Consider the following 17379-nt stretch of genomic DNA (forward strand, 5'->3'; position numbering starts at 1 on the left):
ATGCGACGGCCAAGCTGACATTTTTTTTCAAATTTTTTTCATATTTATGTTGATCAACGACGTTTTGCCTGACATAAACGAAACCGAACTACGTTGTAAAACCTTCGGCAAAACTGAAAATGCGCGTGATAACTCCATAAAACGACACAGCATTGCTGTACAAAGAACAGCTGATTTCTAATCACCCAAACGACCGTCTCGTAAAACGTCTGTCCGGACGTCAAGCCGGGAACTCCCGCTCTGCCGCCTTAATCGTAAACCAGTGAATTCCTCCCTTGGGACTTATATCTGACTGATAGCGTAAACATATTATGCGTTATAAAGGTAACTGGCAAAATTTTAAATACTAAACGAATACCCTGCTTAAACAATTGTTAAAAATTTTAAAAATTTCTGAACCATAGGGCATGTATTTCTTGCCTAAAACTAAACCCGAATATTTCGGGGCTTAAATGGTGAAAAATTGGTGAATCCGAAAAAAAAGATACAAAATTCTTTAAAAAACCTTACATTACACCAAACAACAAAGCATGAAACTCCAAGATGCTGCACTTTAGTTAGTACAGCTGTTTTAAAATTTTTACGTTTTGGGGGCCTGTGGGTGAACCGCTGGGTCAATCGGGGTCAAACTTCAGGAGGATCAAATTTGGATTATTAACTAACATCTCTGTAAATTTGAATAAATTTAAAGCACTCTTTCTTGACCAAACGCGTCTCACAAACCAGCGTTAGACAGAAAAAAGAAAAAAAAAATACGGACAAAAACAATATGTGTCCCCTTCAGGGAAGGGGACCCATAATAAATACGAAATATTTTATTGCTGGACAATAAACTTAAAGGAATGTATAATGCACTCAGCCTGAGATACTATGAAAGCAATTATGCAGTGTTACAAAAAAACAAATCTGAAAGTAATGTCATATGAGTAGTAAAACAATAAGTATAGTAAATTGTTAAATATTCTGGCCCCCATTTAACTGGCATGCAATTGGCCAATGCATAAAAATATCCTAGTACTAAGCCCCATGTTGTATGAAATTATATAAAGTGGCTTAGCAACTGTAAACTTTTTACAATTGTTTCATCTGCTCAAGGTGTAGAATTAATTACAAATTAATTTATTTTAAAGAATTTGTTTATGAAATCAAATTAACACATTCTTCCCTGCTAAGCAGACAATAATTTAATAAAGAACTAAAAACAAGTACAATTATAGCAAAAAAGGCGAGAACAAATCGTAAATGCATGTTGATTATGATAGGGAACAATACATGCTTTTTCAAATGTCAAAATGTTTATACTTGTTGTAAATAAGCAAGGGTGATGCAGTTGGTTTGTTTTTACTCCCTGTTGTTTGTTTACACAAATGTCTTGATGTTTGCACATGTTCCACATACGAACAGGCACTGTAAAGTATCCCTGACTCACTTTATCTGTTTTTCACGACCTGTTGTGCCACATCGGTTGTGGAATGAACCACTGCAATAAAGTATGTGATGCTCTTCTGCCACTTTGTGCAGTCCGCTGCAGGTCTGCTCTGTCAGAGTATGTTCTGAGATGACATGACCAGTTAAGGAAGAGTATTTGCTTGATCACGATCATTTGCATATCCAGAGAATGAACATCCTGTAATGCAAAAGTAAAGATAAATAAAATATCTCAAAAATGTTAAGTTTATGTTTTAAAAATGTATGGAGAATCTCAGACTCATGGGAGCAGAGTTTTAAAAAAATACAAGGTGGCGGATATAACATATGATGTCACTAATGTGTGCAACCACAGGAACTCAAACTTAATGCCCAATAAACTTGCCATAGTAAGCAACGTTCATCAAAATAAAAAAGCATTGAAATAATATTTAGTTCGCAATTGCAACACCTTGCTGCAACGATCACCATTGGCTTAACAACACATTTGCATTGTACACCACAATGGCCAAACATTAGCAGACAATTTGTGTTTAACGTCATAAAACAAGGCACTAACCAAATCATGTTGCAGTTTTAAACCACGGTTTGTGGTGTGAATTACCAGCGCACTTGTTTAAAAGCAAAATTGTTTCCAATATTTTTCAGATTTGACAATGTGTTGTACGACACTCTGTGCCTATGTAATGGACTGACAAGAAAATTTACTTTCTAGAAACTTGCCAAGCTTTTTTTTATGCAATGCAATTAACTTGACATATACATAGTTACCACAGGTATCAATTGTGTTTATTTCTCTTTTAAATGATGTGGATAAACATGAATGGGAAAAAAGTTAACACTGGTGTAAAATGCACCATTTACAACCCAACATACACAAAAAACAACAAATCAATTTTTGTACCTTAAATATAAATTGTGTTGTGTCTTCACTAAAGTAACTGCTGAAGTACATTTGGCTGGAAAATTCGGGCATATTTGTTAACGGCCTGAAATGCAAAAGTAAAAAAGAATAAAACTTCTCAAAAAATATACTTACATTAAAATATATAGAGACAGACAAACCAATTTAACTTGTAAAACTTTGTCAATCTTTTTTATGCAATAAGACATAATCTTATGCAATTAAACAGAATGTGGGATTAACAGGTATGCAACTAATCAGATTCATCTGTGTGCATGTACACTAAACTATTGTATTATGTATGCTTTGATTAAACTTACACATTTAGTAGAGATAAAATGATTTCAAACAGTCAAATCAGTAATTCCAAAGTGTGCATCAGCACCCTTTTGTGATGTGTGCAATTAGTTAGAAAGCTATTTGACCAAACAAATTTGCTCATACCTCTTAAACTAATGTAGATAAAAATTAACCCAACATACACAATAAACACCAAATTGATTTTCGTACCTTAAATATCATTTGTTTTGTGTCTTCGTTGAAGTAACTGCTGGAGTACTAGTTTGGATGATGTAACATCTAAAATAACAGAAATAATATACACCAAATGCTGACGAGATGCGTACTGTACAAAAGGGTACTTACAGGTTATAATGCGATTGTTAAAGCAAGATTCCACTTAAATTTCGAAAGCTGTTTTAGAAATACAATAAAGTCCTACAGCCTACACAACAACCTACAACTACAAAAAGAGAAGAAAAAACCTACACCTGCATAAAATATTAAAACCCTACAAACAACTGAAAACAGTGCTCTGCAAAACATAAAACATTAAATCTGCAAAACAAAACCCTGTTAAATTTAAAAAAAGAAGTCACAACTACAAAACCTCTTAAACAAGGAACAATTAATCTATGAAAAAAATCTATTACTGTTGACTTTAAAAACAAAAGTGAATAACAGTAAACCTGCAAAAAAGTTATGTTCAAAAAGGAAGCCCTAAAACCTGCAAAACAAAAAACAGTGGCATGTTGAAAACTAAAGCCATTAAACCTGCAAAAAAATCGGTTTAATGTTTAAAAGAAAAGCCCTAAAACCTGCAAAAACTGTTTAATGTTTAAATCTAAAGCCCTATAAAGTCTGCAAAACAAAAAAGGGTTACATTTGGAAAACAAAAGCCCTAAAACCTGCAAAACAAAAAACAGTTACACTTTTGAAACAAAATCTCTAAAACCTGCAAAACAAAGAACAGCTACATTTTTATGACAAAAGCCTTAAAACCTGCAAAACAAAAAGCAGTTAAATTTTTAAAACAGAAGCCCTAAAACCTGCAAAACAGTGACATTTTTATGACAATAGCCCTAAAAAGAATGTTAATAGCTGCAAAAACAGGGTAAACGATATAGTTAAAACCTGCAAAAACTTGCGTTTTGTTAAAACCTGCAAAAACTGGCTTTTTGTTAAAACCTGCAAAAACTTGCATTTTGTTAAAACCTGCAAAAACTTGCATTTTGTTAAAACCTGCAAAACCTTGCATTTTGTTAAAACCTGCAAAAACTTGCATTTTGTTAAAACCTGCAAAAACTTGCGTTTTGTTAAAACCTGCAAAAACGGCTTTTTGTTAAAATCTGCAAAAATGGCTTTTTGTTAAAACCTGCAAAGATAGCTTTTTGTTAAAACCTGCAAAGATAGCTTTTGTTAAAACCTGCAAAATGGTTTTAGTTATGACAGTTACCTTTAATAGTTGCAGCTTGACACAATAACAATTTTTGCTCAATTTTGGCTAAATGATACAATACAATAACATCATCCAATCAACAGCAAGATCTGAAAAATAAAACAAAACAGTTTATATTTAGTTGTAAACCAATACAACGGTAGTACACACCTTGAATGAAGAAATACAGAATTGTACAGAGTTCGCACTTCTGATTTCTGAACTACATTCTTAACACTTGGCGTTGGTGGTTCACATGGTTAAAAAAGTATGTAAAAAACTAAAACACAATAACAAGAACCTTTATGACTGATGTAAAAGGCACAACACCCCCCCAAGAACTGGTCTTACTAAAGAGAAATAATAGGATAGAAAAAGTTGACTCTGCACACATTTTTGTTGATGAAAGAGGGAAAGCGCAAGTAAAAAACTCCTGTACATCTGTACACAAAAATGGCAATAACACTTGTTAAAGGCAGTTGCATTTGGTTCATCTCCAGCATCAAGAAAGAGTGTGTTGGAAAGGTAGACAGGCCTGAAAAATATAGGTGAAACCACCAACGCCCCTGTTCGCCGACGAAAAAGTACACAAAATAAACTTGCCTCAACTAACTGTCCTGCATACAACCGTCGCAAATTAGCCTAGAAAGGTAGAAAGTGAGTCTGTCATGTTTTACAACCACCTAAATTGTCATTGCCCCATAATGGCAAGGTGACTGGGTCAAGCGAGAAACCGGAACTGACATAATAAGTCAAGTAAGTTAACCTAAATCCACAAGAAAAAAATGGGCTTGACCAGCATTATGGGGTTCAGGGGCATTATTAAAGCGCATTTTACTTTGAGGCTATACTTCTACTGAATCGAAAAAGTGACTTATATCCATGCTTGATGTCGAGTTCAAATTTTCTTTTGCAGAAAAAGAATAACTGAACTGGGTGTAGGCAAGGACAATAAAAGCTGGTCAAAACCCTAAAACAAAACCACAATACCCCTAATTTTACAGTTAGTACAGGCGCAAAGTTTGTTTAAAAGGGTCCAGTGATGATTACAGCGTATAACTTATCAACATCATGTCACTGCCCTTGCCCTCAGGGTCCCCCCGCAAGGACCCAAATGAATTACGCAACCGCTGGGCTGGGGAAAAAAATTAACAACAGTTTGCGCCCTATCAGGGTGGCTCACGAAACTTTTCGGGCAAAATGCCAAGCCGGTCTCCTCTGATCCACGAGCCTGGACCTTCATTGGAAATAGCGGTGTCCCTACTCGGTATCGTCTACACCGCGGCAAGCGCAATGCAGTGGAAGCTATGCCAAGGCCGTGTTTCTATGCGCACCTTATTTTAGCTAAAGCCATTAGCAACACGCCACACCTAGCTGAAAATCGGTCTAAGTATAGTCCCTACGTGGCGCGCGATTCCCAAACGTACCCCACCTATATTAACTATAACCTACCCTTAGTTAACGAGTGCCACTCTAATTGTAGCCCTAGCGCCAACTTGCTGACATAGTAGCACTCCTGTAGACTTGGACCATTCTTTGACCACCGAGGAAGACTTCCTTTACGAGTCAACCTCGGCAAAGAATAAGTCACTCACCCTAGCGCCAATTAACCTAAGTTAAAGGCCTAACAGTTCCGCAATCCCGGTTGACCCACGACAGACTCCTATGTTTACATACAAGTAAATATTTGAAGTTGAAGAATGTTGGTCGATGGATGATGACTGAATTGAAGTTGGTCAAACCACAGAAAAACGTCTGAAAAAAACATAAATACTTGTACACTTAACGCAATTTATGTTTTTAGAAGATGCACGATTACGTATTTTTAAGTCAATGCCATGTATAAATCGTAGTATTAATAAGAATGGTTAAAAATCATAAAATTACGCAAAGAATAAAAGATATAATTCAAATAAAACTTACCAGTTAACCAGGTTTTCTTCCAACACGCGGTATGGTGGCGAGAAAACGTGGCAAGCTGTTCGTTGTTGAGGCGCGCAACATCGATGGTTGCATTCGAATTCAATTTCGAAAATGTTTTTTGGAAGAAATAATTTCTCAAATAATCTTTATTTTACAACATAACTCGCGCTAATGCGTCATCGATAAAATTATACGTTTTTTATTGGATTTATTTACATAAGTTTTGTCCATACTTCGGAAACGAACAAAAATATCAAAATAAATTAAATTGCCACATGCTTTTCCAATAAATATGAAAAACTGCAGTTAAAAACATTTTCGTCACATACAAGACACTAAACCGCTCGTTTGCAAACTCAAAATCAATTGTTTTCATTTTAAGATTTCTATGTGCAGGAAAATTAAAATTATTTTAAAATACAGAAACTTTCACCGTTATATTTTCCGTCACCCGACTAAAAAAGACGCATAGCCTACATGACGACATTTAAAAGTATATCAAAAAAACTATAACAAAATATCACAGGTTCGCCAATGGAGCGTCGTGGCATTTAGTGGGAGAAGTGTAGAGAAGAGATGTCGCAAACGCCCAATGCACGCTCAAGGCCTTGCCACAACTAGACATCGTCCCCACACGACCGTCTGGCGGGCATTGGTCCTTTCGTTTTTGGCGTCTTTGGTCAAGACGACTTAGCACCGAAGCACAAGTCGCGACCAAGGACGCGAAACGAACGGGAGAGTTCCTCGATGTCCGGCCTTGGTTTGAGAGCTGAACCTGTTGGCACGACACTTTATGTTTGTGGACACACCACAAACACTCAAAAATGCGATTTGGCCTGGCAAAGGCATCGACTTCCAGCAACCTCGCGTTCACCTTTCTCCAGAAGAGGAGTGGGAGGAGCAAGACGAGCGACGTAACGGGTCAAATCGAGCGACTTAGTTCCGTCCAGCAGTGCGGATTTCGACTTCGCACCTTACCACATCGAGACAAGCACCCGGCGTATCCTCTGCCACACCTCTTTGTCGCTCACGTGACTGCCAACTATTCAACCGTGTCAAACGTCCTGGGCACTAAATTGTATTAACGTAAACTCACAAACATTAGTCGGCGCATCTCCCACTGGCAAAGTGAAATTGTTGTGCAAAAACGTTTCATCCTTGTTTGGTTTACTATGCACAGTTGTATCTGACTGGCAGTTTAAAAACATGAAAGTCAGGTTGCGAGTTGCATATTTATTAGGTGTCGGCAGCCCGTGTGCAAAAAAACAACAACACAAAACAAATAATAATAATAACAGCAAGTAACAAGCGAACAACAATAGGAACCGCGAAATCCCACAAACCACCACTCGGCGGTCCCAGCGTGCGTCTCTTTCACGACATGACGTCACCAACACCAGCACCGTGACGTCATCATCTGCATGCACACGACGCAGCAACCATGTCTTTGTATCTGCGCAGGACCACGTAGTCGTTGTGATCAAAGTACAGCAGGTTGATATCGTACAGTTGGTCCGGTGTGCAGCACGGCATGTCCACAGGTTGACCACCCAGGCCCAATGTGTGCATTATACTTTGAACTGTAGCGTGGTTGCTTGGTTTCAAATTTTGCCCGAGCGGAAAGGCACACTTTCCCCGGCAGTGGTACGCGTTGTATCCCTGTGGGTGTATAATCCACCCCGACCACCCCATCTCTTCGAAATCGACGTAGAGCGGATATCGGCGACACGAGCGGGAGGCCGATGACTCAGTGGAGAGAGTAGAGAAAGAAGGGAAACGCGCTGTGGACCCGGAAAAACTGTGTGACGAGCCTGATGTTTGAGTGTTTTTGCCGCTGCTGCCGTCTGCCGCGTAATCAACATCCCATGTGACGTAATCGTCAAATGCTTTTCCGTAATCATAGGATTCCCAACTTTCAACGGGTTGAGTGGTTTTATTAACTTTTGATATGTGCGCATTTTCCGGGTTTTGCGTCTTTTCCGTTTTCTTTTCCGATTTCTTGTGGCCAGTTTCCGCTTTAGATTTCTTTGGATTTTTAGTAGAGCGCTTACTTCGTACAATCTCCGCTCGGTCATGGGATGAAGGAACGTTGTCGTCTATAGACTGAGCGCGGTTCAGCAATTCAATAGTTTCTGCAAAAAATCAAAGACATGAGTTAGAAGTCTGATAAACAGCAGCTAAGGCTAAAACTGCAATTTTCGAGCTTAAAAATCTCACATAAAATTCGATAAATGGTTTTGCAATAGATTTTTGATTTAGCTAAGTTCACCTAATACAATAGAAGGCATTACACATTTTCACCTGTTTTTGCAATACCGAATTAAATGATCTGTGCAGCTCCTTATATGTTTTTGATTTAAGCTTGAACAATTAATACGACAGTCTCAGTCAATTTTTGAACCGTTTCTATTTTTTATTTTAGCATAAGTTTACTTTCTCAAAAGGCCCAAAGTTAGACATACTACAAAGTTTATAGACCTGGAAAGACTTCTGTAGTGGGTTCGAATCCCACCGCAGGTTAGATTTTTCTAGCCTGTGTCTTGCCATGTGATGGCAAATGCTTGGTGACCGACTTGATTCGGTATAGCGCTTTTAATGGGCCTGGCGTACTGTGAAAGATTATAGTGAGGGTCTAATATATGTGTGTGAAATAATAACCGCTGCGATAGTTGGTGGATTTGTGGCAAAAACCTTAAGCTGTCCATTTCATCATGGCCATAACATTTGCTGCTTACTTGTCTTTTGCGAATGGTGGATCACGTGATCGCTATTGTTGGAGAACAGAACAAGGATTGGTTGTTTCCACTTGGAAAGCGAGCGTGACGTCATCACCTTGCCGCGTTTCGAGGTGGTTTCTATGGTGATGCCGAGATTTTCCGACCCGTCAATGTTCCAACGTTCAACCTGAAAACGAAACCGAAATTTTGGTCAGATTTTAATGCAGCAGTTTTGTGAACATGTTAATCAAGAAAATATCCAGAAGGGGTAAAAGTAACCAAGTTAAAATTACAGAAGCTGTGCGGCAAATGGGTGAGTCGGGGCATGAAACTGACCAATTAGCTTAAAAGTATCGAACCCAGCTATCCTTAAAATATTTGAAACTATGTATTTAAACTAAGTTAGCTAACAAATTTATAGCAAATCTGTCATGCATTTTTGACGTCCAAATAAAAAATCACATCCCGAAAAAATGCAATTATAAAGATCATGAAATGGTTATCAATCTTGATAGAGTTTATAAAATTAAAAAAAGAAGAAGTTATGATTCGTTTGGACAACCTGTTTGATTTACAGATTTTAATGCAGCACTTTTGAAAAGAACAAACCAATAGAGGTAAAGAAAAGTAATGAACATGACAAAACTAACTTTGTGTATAAGCAACCGAACGGGTACAGCACATACCGTATAATGTCAATAAAGGATATATTTTTTAAACTTAAAATATGAATAGAACAAACAATGTAAGTACATATCCACGAAAATGATGATGTCACAATAGACCAAGTAAACGTACAAAGCGACATGAGCGTTTGCCGAAACGTTTTGAAATAAAGCATGTCGGACCAGACGTCCGTTTGGACCACTGCAAAGGTTCTCATTTTATTAAACTTCTAGCTCGGAGTGTTACGTTTAACTTGGCTTTGCAACTGTATTCTTTAAAGTGTTTTGTATGCATTACCGTGGTTAGAAGCGGGAAAATCTGCCATCCGTACAGATGGGATGGAAGACGTCTGGCAGCCACCAGAGCTTTACGTGTTTTGCCACTCGGGTGCTTCGGGGGTAACGTCTGAAAAACATGGAGTTATTTAAATTTACAAATTGAACTCTATCACATCATTGAAACAATTAGTTTTTGGTTAAGTTTATTGTAGGTGAAACAATGAGTTATCAAGAGTTCCTTTGCAGTACGGTTGCGTTGAATATAATGTGTTTTCCACATGTCTTCTATTATTATCTTAGTCATAGCTAATTATTCGACATTTAGTTTTTCGTGCACTATGCTAGAAGTTATTTTGAAGCAATACTGGTTTGTAACGCTTTTTTAAAATCTACAACAAAAGACGGATCTGTCAAACAAATTCCATTTTCGATGCACCAACGCTACGGTTTTGTGCAAGTTAACATCTGTTAAGCAAAACGAAAACATACCTGATAAATTTTTATGAAGTAACTTCCGGGCTTCGTAAATCGATCCGCGAATTTGGGTCTTTCCTGATAAACATGCAACTCAGCGTCCAATATGGTTTCCCTGCTGTCAACAGGACGGAGATCAAATCGACAACTTTTCGGGCAGTTTTTATCTGCAAAACGAATAAAAAAAGTCAAAACTGAGAATATTGTCGTTTTTGTTTGTGATTGCTGTTTTAAGATTACAATTACAATGAAGCTTTTTCATGTATTGTTGATGCCACATTAGCTCGACCAACCTTGAAGAATTCAAAATCACATCATACAATGAAAGTTATTAATCCGAAAATGTGCAAGATGTACTCTGACAAAAGCCAGATAAGAACAGAAATCACGAACCAAAATTATTTTAGGAAACCAACAATATGTGACGTAACAAATGCCTGACGTCACTTCAAAACCCAAGCGTTAGTACTAAGAAGTCGTGAAGCAAAGACTAGAACCAAACATTTTTTCAACAAAAAAGCTCGTCAAATAAACGTGTTAGAATCGTTCAAGCCTGCTTTGAAAGCGAAATAATCGAAGAAATGGGAGAAATATTACGGGTTACTCACCAATATTGGGAATACTGCGGACGGTGTCAGCGTCCAGTAAGCCTGGAGCTCTAGTGATACCATGTCGGTCAGCAATTGTGTTGTACAAATCCACCATATATTTGGGCGGTTTCTTAACTTGGTGAAGTGGGTTGCTCATTAACGTATTTATCACAGGCTCCTAAAACGAAAACCACATTTGATGTAAAATATATAACTGTTACAAAACACAAAATGAAGACCAGATTAGATTTGCCTTTAATCAGGTAAAAAAAATTAGTGACGTAAATTTAGATTGATTTTTTTCACATCGTTGTTACCAACAGTAGGGACAATGAAAAGACAATGGCGCCGTTGTAACTAGCTTAAAAAAGTTGAAAAACAACTGGTCTACTTGTTATTATAGAGCAAAATATTTTTATTTCGTACTATGAGATAATAGTTTTAAACATACGTTCAATACTGAGATCGCCCTAAAGATATTTCTATCTGTTTTTTTTATGCCATAAGCGTAAGGGAATACTTGCAAAACCGGCATATTCGATATAACGCCTTCAATGGGCTTTGCGTACTAAAATTTATAGTAATTACTATTTTTTATGTCGTCTCACCGGCAAATCAAACATATACAAGAGTTCACGCATAGCGTTCGTTTTGATGTCTTTGGGTAAAGCTTGGACCATTTCCTTAAATCTTCGCTTCATCATTTCGTTTTCAGTGAAAAATCTTGAGTTTTTGTGCCGATCCTCCAGAAGATGTCGGCTCACCATCTCTACCATCCTCTTCTGCTTCCGTGCATGAGGTTTTGATGAGGAGGAGTGGATGCAAAGAACGATAAGACACACCAACACCAGTTTAAAAAGTTTCATCATTTTTCAGGTTTGTCTGAACAAAAAAAATTGGTTACAAATTAAAAATTTGTAAAGTTTTTAAAAAAATAAATGTTTTTGTTTTGCGTTCATAATTCTTTCACTAAATATTTGAATATAATTTCACAAAAATAACATTACAACTAAAATACGAATGATGTCCTAGGCCTAGGATGACGTCACACGCTAGGGTATTTAGGTGAAAATGGGATAAAATTCTTATTACAATTTTCCCATTTTGCTATTATTCGCATTTAGTATTTCCTTTGTACGTACGCTTAAAAACAGACATGCACAAACAAAACCCTGATTCTAAACTGATTTCTTTAAGGAATGCAACTTTCATGACATTTCTTATCACTAAGAATTTTTTGAAATCTGCCGCACTTTAATTAAGACCGATCTATCTAACATATACTTCTGTCGTTCGAAGTTCGAAGGTGACTGCCGCTGTCTAAGACGAACTCGCTTCTTATATATCTTCCTTCGGGCTCCAGACCCGTAAACAAACATACAGCGGGTGTTCAGACCCAGGAAGCGAAGATCAGACTAGCGAATAAATGCCGACATGGACCTCCGACAGTACAACGCAGCAGGGGGGACTGCTCATCTCAACTAAATCACCAATATTTCTGCAGCTTGTAACTTATACCAGGTACCACCTGTTGCGGGGCTCCCTAATTGTGCACAAGTTTCGTAAAAAAAGATTCGCTAAACGTTTGTGTCATTACGATTCCCAGCTGTTGATAAGACAAGGTAGCAATTAACTCCCCGGTCCCTTCACGCTTTATCGCAGTTACGAAAACACAAGAGCGAGTATTCGAGTTTGTAGCGCGAACGCGAGCCAATTACTCGGCACAACTTGACTTTGCAGCTTACCAAAGGTGCGAAGATCCTTGTTCAATGCGATTAACATGTTTGCAATGGGCTTATTCGAGGCATCGCATCGTTTGGTCTTTAATCAGACCCTAATTTGATGCGTTTTCAGTGATAATTTGTGTTGTCATATGGATTTGCATTATTAAGTTATGAGTATACTTGCAAAAACCCTAAAAAGAGACATGTTTTTAAGACTTGTTTGTTTCGTGTTCTTAAATACTATTGTTTTGTAACTTTTTGAAAGCAGCACTTCGGTTCATTAGTTTTTAGCGATACTGCATGTTAAATGTGTCATGTGGATTTGCATTGCCACCTTCAAAAAATACCAATATTGCCCTATAGTTTCTCATTTATTGTCTATTACCAACTATTTAGTCTTCAGAAGTACGATTTTTGCCATTACAATTTTCGGAACAATCACAAAAGCCACACACAAGAACATTAGTTGCAGATCAATATCTCCATGAGAAGTTTATAAATCCAACATAAAATATAGATTTAATCAGTTTAGTTTTTTGCAAGAAAAAAATGTCAAACATCTAGTGATCCGCCGTTAATGCCGGGCGAGACTTCTTTTAACATTTATGTGCCCCCCAAATAGTCAGGCGCATAAACAGAAAGTAAAATTCATTATAAGACCGTGTGCATTGCTGCATAGATAACTTGACTAGATTGTTCGTAATTTTAATGGTTAGTGATTTCATCACCAAGTTCCCGATCTCGTAGTATACCTTAACGTGCTTTCTTGAGACGTGGTATAATTTACACATATGTGTAGTAAAATGTCAACGCCTTGTAAAAACTATCGCCTTGAAATCGATAGGTTTAATAAACAAAGTGCTAAATGAGTTTTAATTATACTTTTTTAGAATTGGATTAAGTTGTTTATTCGTGCACTTCTAGATTTCGTGCAAAAATGACAATAAATTTGAATTTGTTTGGAAGCAATGTGAAATTGTTTGGTGAATAGTAGTGGACAAATGTTGACATTTATTTGCTCAAAATATAGACTTTTAAGGGGTTCGCCAAAGATTTTTTAGTTTTTGAGCTTTTGTGTTTACTGTTAGTAAACTTTACTTCAGGTTTTAGTTGAGCGCTATTTCGTAAATTAATTTATTTAGAAGTAGTTTGGAGTTTATTTATTTAACATCAATTTGCAATTTGGGTTTATGAAAACATATTTTAAAGTACTATTGACAGGGGAAAATATTATTTTCTAGTAAATTTGTTTCCAACAATTTAATTCTCTTCCATGTTCACAAAAATTTCACGCTCGTTTATCGCAAAAAGTGTGAACAAATTTCACGGCAAATCTGCATTTCCGAGTTACTAGCATGAAATTCAACACAATACAAGGAGCAGAAGAAACAATATTGCCACAAGTAACCATTGAAACAACGCCGCAAGGCCTTATGACGACACAAAGGCGATTGGTGACGACATCGACAAACAAGCAAGCCGCTGAAACAATGACTATTGTGACGTTGATAATTTGACAAAGCACCTTACGCGTTAAGTCGTTTGTTGGTTTATCAGCACGAGAGTAAGTTTCTAATTTGTGCATTGTTGTCTCAACCTACATACGGGCATTGTTTCGACGCTGCAACGCCGCAGATGCATTTTATTGTTTGTTTTGTCACAATCCAAACAAAGTGACAGGTGTTTAGGAGTAGAAGTTGCTGGTTGAGAATTTCAAACGTAAAAATGCAAAACTTCATGATAATAGTTTGTCATTTATTAAAGAATCAGCGGGCAGATAGGTCGACAAACAAGATGGTATGATTTGGTCGCAAAAAATTCTTTCCAACTTTAATTTGCGTTTCTGTGCTTAAGTTTCAGGACAAAAACATTTGAGATTTTACGAACAAGCCACAATGAAAAAATAAACATTTTTCCGACACAACTGAGAAAATAACGAAGCCAACACTTCCTCCACATACGTCATCACAATGGAACCACGAGGAACAAATTACGTCACTACATGACGTCATCACGCGCATCCACATCGGCGCACCTGGGCCACATGCTCTGTGGCGCCCTCTTTATTGGTGTACGTGACGTCATGGATACGGGTCGGTGAGCAAGTGACGTCATGAGTTTCGAGCGCCATTAAACATTTCTTGATTTGGTGTCCGCGGCGTTTGGCGCGAAGCACACAACGCTCTATTGGTTCGCACGTTCCCACGCAACGACCCACGTCAATCACCTAAAATGAAGTAGAAGTTAGAGGCACGTTAATCCAACGACACCTTTAAAGTAATCACTTGTAATCTACTGTCAAAATTTCCGGTAAACTGCTTTGAGTAAAAATATACTTAAAAATACTGCTTTTATCCCTGAAATTTTGGCGCTCAAACTGGTATTATTACCCAAAATATAAAATACGACTTCAATGGGACTTTCGCCAACTGTACAATTATTATTTACCTTAGTTGCCAAAGAAAATTCGCCAGTCAGTTGGTCGAGTTTTCGTTCCGTAACGGCTACGTTAAAATGTTGGCGATAGCAAGTTGCTTCACATTTGCATTCGGCCACTGACTGAACGCTGATCACTCCGTTTGGTCCCATTATCGGTTTGGATGTTGTGCGAATTGTTCTGCAGGCTTTTCCACCTTAACAAGAAATTACCAAGATAAGTTCGAGTGCTATTGTGTGGCTATGTTTTTATTCACCAAGCGAAAAAAACTCTTAGTACATTGTAAAATCAAATTGGTAAATTTTGCTTTAAAAAATACAAACAATTTAAACTAAATTGTTTGCCAGTAACAAAAACCCATCGCCGTTCCTAAATAATAAAACCCATTAAGTCGTATAAATTACCTTTCTTGCATCCGCCAACACACCGACCAATATCTACGGTGGCCTCAAATTGGGTGCCGACAAAAAATCTCTTCAACTTCGGAACACGATCACATCGCTTCGGGATCTTTCGGCATTCACACTCATCTATGACGTCATAGACCTTCGGGCCTCGGTTGATTGTGACGGTTTCAACGTGAACCAGGGAGGGTTCGCATGACGCAGCTGCCTCTGATCCTGAGAGGGCGCAAGTGGATGACTCGGACGACTCTTCCTGGAGAATAGAATAAGGTACCATGACAAACTATTTCGTGATAAGGTACCATAACAAAAATAGCTTGTATTTTTTATTCGGAAATATACCGCTAAATGTCCGGATAAGAGTGTTATGATAAGATCTTGGTACCAATTTTTGGGCGCCAGTTCACCAGACAAATCCAGATCGTATCAATACTAAAATGAGGAGCAATTACGGAGACTACATCGCAAAAGGCATAGAGTCCTCAAAACACTTCGACAAACAATATCAGACGCAATATCACGGACTGGGACTTTCCTGCCACCGAATTCCAGCGTCCAGTTAACCATTAGTTATTACAAAACGGTTTTGGTCCACAAACACAACCTAATGTAATAAATGACTAAACCGCGTACATTTAACTTATTTGTGAACGGACAAAAATTAAGAAGTCAGACTTTAGACTGTCAGCAGGCCGATTAAATTTAATTTTATTCGTACCTGTCGTTCTTGTAGCCTCTCGAGCACGCTCACATATTGATTACTTCGTACGCTCACACTTTCACCACACGTGGCGCTACAACGTCCAACGTCGAGTCGAATAGGTCGTCCAGATGGATCTGCAGAAGAACATAGTAACATGTCATTTTATTTGCTGAAAAAACGCTCCAGATAAAGTACATAATGGTTTTAATAGGTACATCTGCAACAATGGATTAAAACGTTACTGTGTTTTAGTTTATTTTTACCAAGTTTATTCTGCTGCAAAAGTCAAGGCAGTGGTTGTATAAAAAATGTAAGCAAACAAAATATGCGTATTACCAAAACCGACATATAACTTGTTTAACACAAAATATTGTTTAAGGTGTCAACAGGTAAATATATCTGATAGTGCAACAAACAGGAAGACAAATATGAAAAAGAAAACAATCAAACATACCGACGCCGATGTTAAAGACGCGTGGCATTCGTCTACAACAGGTCGTTGCATTTGCGCAAGATTCTGAAACAAAATACAATAAACACTAAAAAAATGTCGTAACAAGACAAAATATACCAAACAGCAAATATATACTTACGTGATAAAATTATGACGAAGAAAATGAGACAAAATGTTCTAAGTGATTCCATATCTCAAATACTTTTTGCTTCTAAAAGTTGTAACTACTAACTCGATCTGAAAATTCTTTCGTGTGACTAAAATTTCACTGTGAGAACTGGCAGATAGGAATAACAGATTCAGCTCTTGGGTATCCAGTATCGGAATGAGGCTTTGTAGAGTCGTAGCGTTGGCCTTTATACATCCACCGTTCTTCGGCGATTAGCTTGGGTGGCAGACAGCCTGGCATCGCACCGGTGGAGACAACACACCGACACAAAAGAAAACATGACTGGAAAACAGACAGACAATACGGCTGGGAAACTACCCCGGGCTCACCTACATTACATCGGGCCCAGACGGCTCTCAGGCGGCCCGACGCCGAGTTTAATTACCATCTGCTTCTGCAGGGCGCCTTTCGCGTAATCGAGCGATCGGTAACAATGGGCCAAACGTGCGGTTTGTTTGTGTTTGTCATGTCCCTGCAAGACGTCCACGCTTGCAAGCCACCCCCCATGTCGACTCACGCACTTTCGTTGCAACTTGCCGTCGGGTCTACAAAGTCGCGTGACGTCACAATGCGTAGATGAGGACGACGTCACAAAAGTTTAGGGTTTTCGATTGAAGTTTAACGCTTCCTTTTTGTATAATTACACACTATGATAAAAACACGGCCTTAATACTAAAAATGAAACTATAATGCGTACATAAAGGTTTTCGAAGTTGGAATTCTGCACAGAAGACTTTTCTTTTCAATCGAAGTTGCCTGTTGTCAAAACTGTCGCGAAATAAACAAGCGAT

The 17379-nt window shown here is 37.9% G+C and overlaps 2 protein-coding genes and 1 long non-coding RNA gene across 4 annotated transcripts; all 3 read right to left on the reverse strand.

The window, feature by feature from the left end:
• Window positions 1-800: 800 nt before the first annotated feature.
• Window positions 801-5768, reverse strand: LOC145239267 (uncharacterized). 2 transcript variants are annotated; one of them, XR_013862261.1, is made up of 5 exons: window positions 4221-5768; window positions 2978-4159; window positions 2843-2911; window positions 2333-2417; window positions 801-1627 (listed from the first exon to the last, which is right to left on the reverse strand). It is a non-coding gene; the product is annotated as an uncharacterized LOC145239267 (long non-coding RNA). The 2 variants fall into 2 exon arrangements; XR_013862262.1 differs by having other exon boundaries at window positions 2978-5768.
• Window positions 5769-7185: 1417 nt separating this feature from the next.
• LOC145237165 (bone morphogenetic protein 2-like) lies at window positions 7186-12170 on the reverse strand. The gene is made up of 7 exons (XM_080099928.1): window positions 11976-12170; window positions 11306-11579; window positions 10716-10875; window positions 10123-10274; window positions 9653-9760; window positions 8708-8876; window positions 7186-8104 (listed from the first exon to the last, which is right to left on the reverse strand). Exons 2-7 carry the CDS (start codon window positions 11564-11566, stop codon window positions 7386-7388), a joined length of 1569 nt encoding a protein of 522 aa, XP_079956054.1. The 5' UTR covers window positions 11567-11579; window positions 11976-12170; the 3' UTR covers window positions 7186-7385.
• A 1985-nt stretch (window positions 12171-14155) lies between these two features.
• LOC145237168 (uncharacterized) lies at window positions 14156-16866 on the reverse strand. The gene is made up of 6 exons (XM_080099935.1): window positions 16559-16866; window positions 16420-16482; window positions 15981-16099; window positions 15263-15515; window positions 14870-15054; window positions 14156-14648 (listed from the first exon to the last, which is right to left on the reverse strand). Exons 1-6 carry the CDS (start codon window positions 16608-16610, stop codon window positions 14433-14435), a joined length of 888 nt encoding a protein of 295 aa, XP_079956061.1. The 5' UTR covers window positions 16611-16866; the 3' UTR covers window positions 14156-14432.
• Between the last annotated feature and the right edge of the window lie 513 nt (window positions 16867-17379).

This window comes from Phallusia mammillata, chromosome 7 (assembly GCF_965637545.1).
Source record: "Phallusia mammillata chromosome 7, kaPhaMamm4.hap1.1, whole genome shotgun sequence".
Lineage (NCBI taxonomy): Eukaryota > Metazoa > Chordata > Ascidiacea > Phlebobranchia > Ascidiidae > Phallusia > Phallusia mammillata.

Coding starts and splice junctions, on each gene's coding strand:
- LOC145237165 (XM_080099928.1), bottom strand. CDS start 11,566: ATGATGAAACTTTTTAAACTGGTGTTGGTGTGTCTTATCGTTCTTTGC. Junction 10,275..10,715: donor CCGCAGTATTCCCAATATTG/GTGAGTAACCCG, acceptor TTCGTTTTGCAG/ATAAAAACTGCCCGAAAAGT. Junction 8,105..8,707: donor CCACCATTCGCAAAAGACAA/GTAAGCAGCAAA, acceptor GATTTTTTGCAG/AAACTATTGAATTGCTGAAC.
- LOC145237168 (XM_080099935.1), bottom strand. CDS start 16,610: ATGGAATCACTTAGAACATTTTGTCTCATTTTCTTCGTCATAATTTTA. Junction 15,516..15,980: donor AGAGGCTACAAGAACGACAG/GTACGAATAAAA, acceptor TCTATTCTCCAG/GAAGAGTCGTCCGAGTCATC. Junction 14,649..14,869: donor AATTTTCTTTGGCAACTAAG/GTAAATAATAAT, acceptor ACTTCATTTTAG/GTGATTGACGTGGGTCGTTG.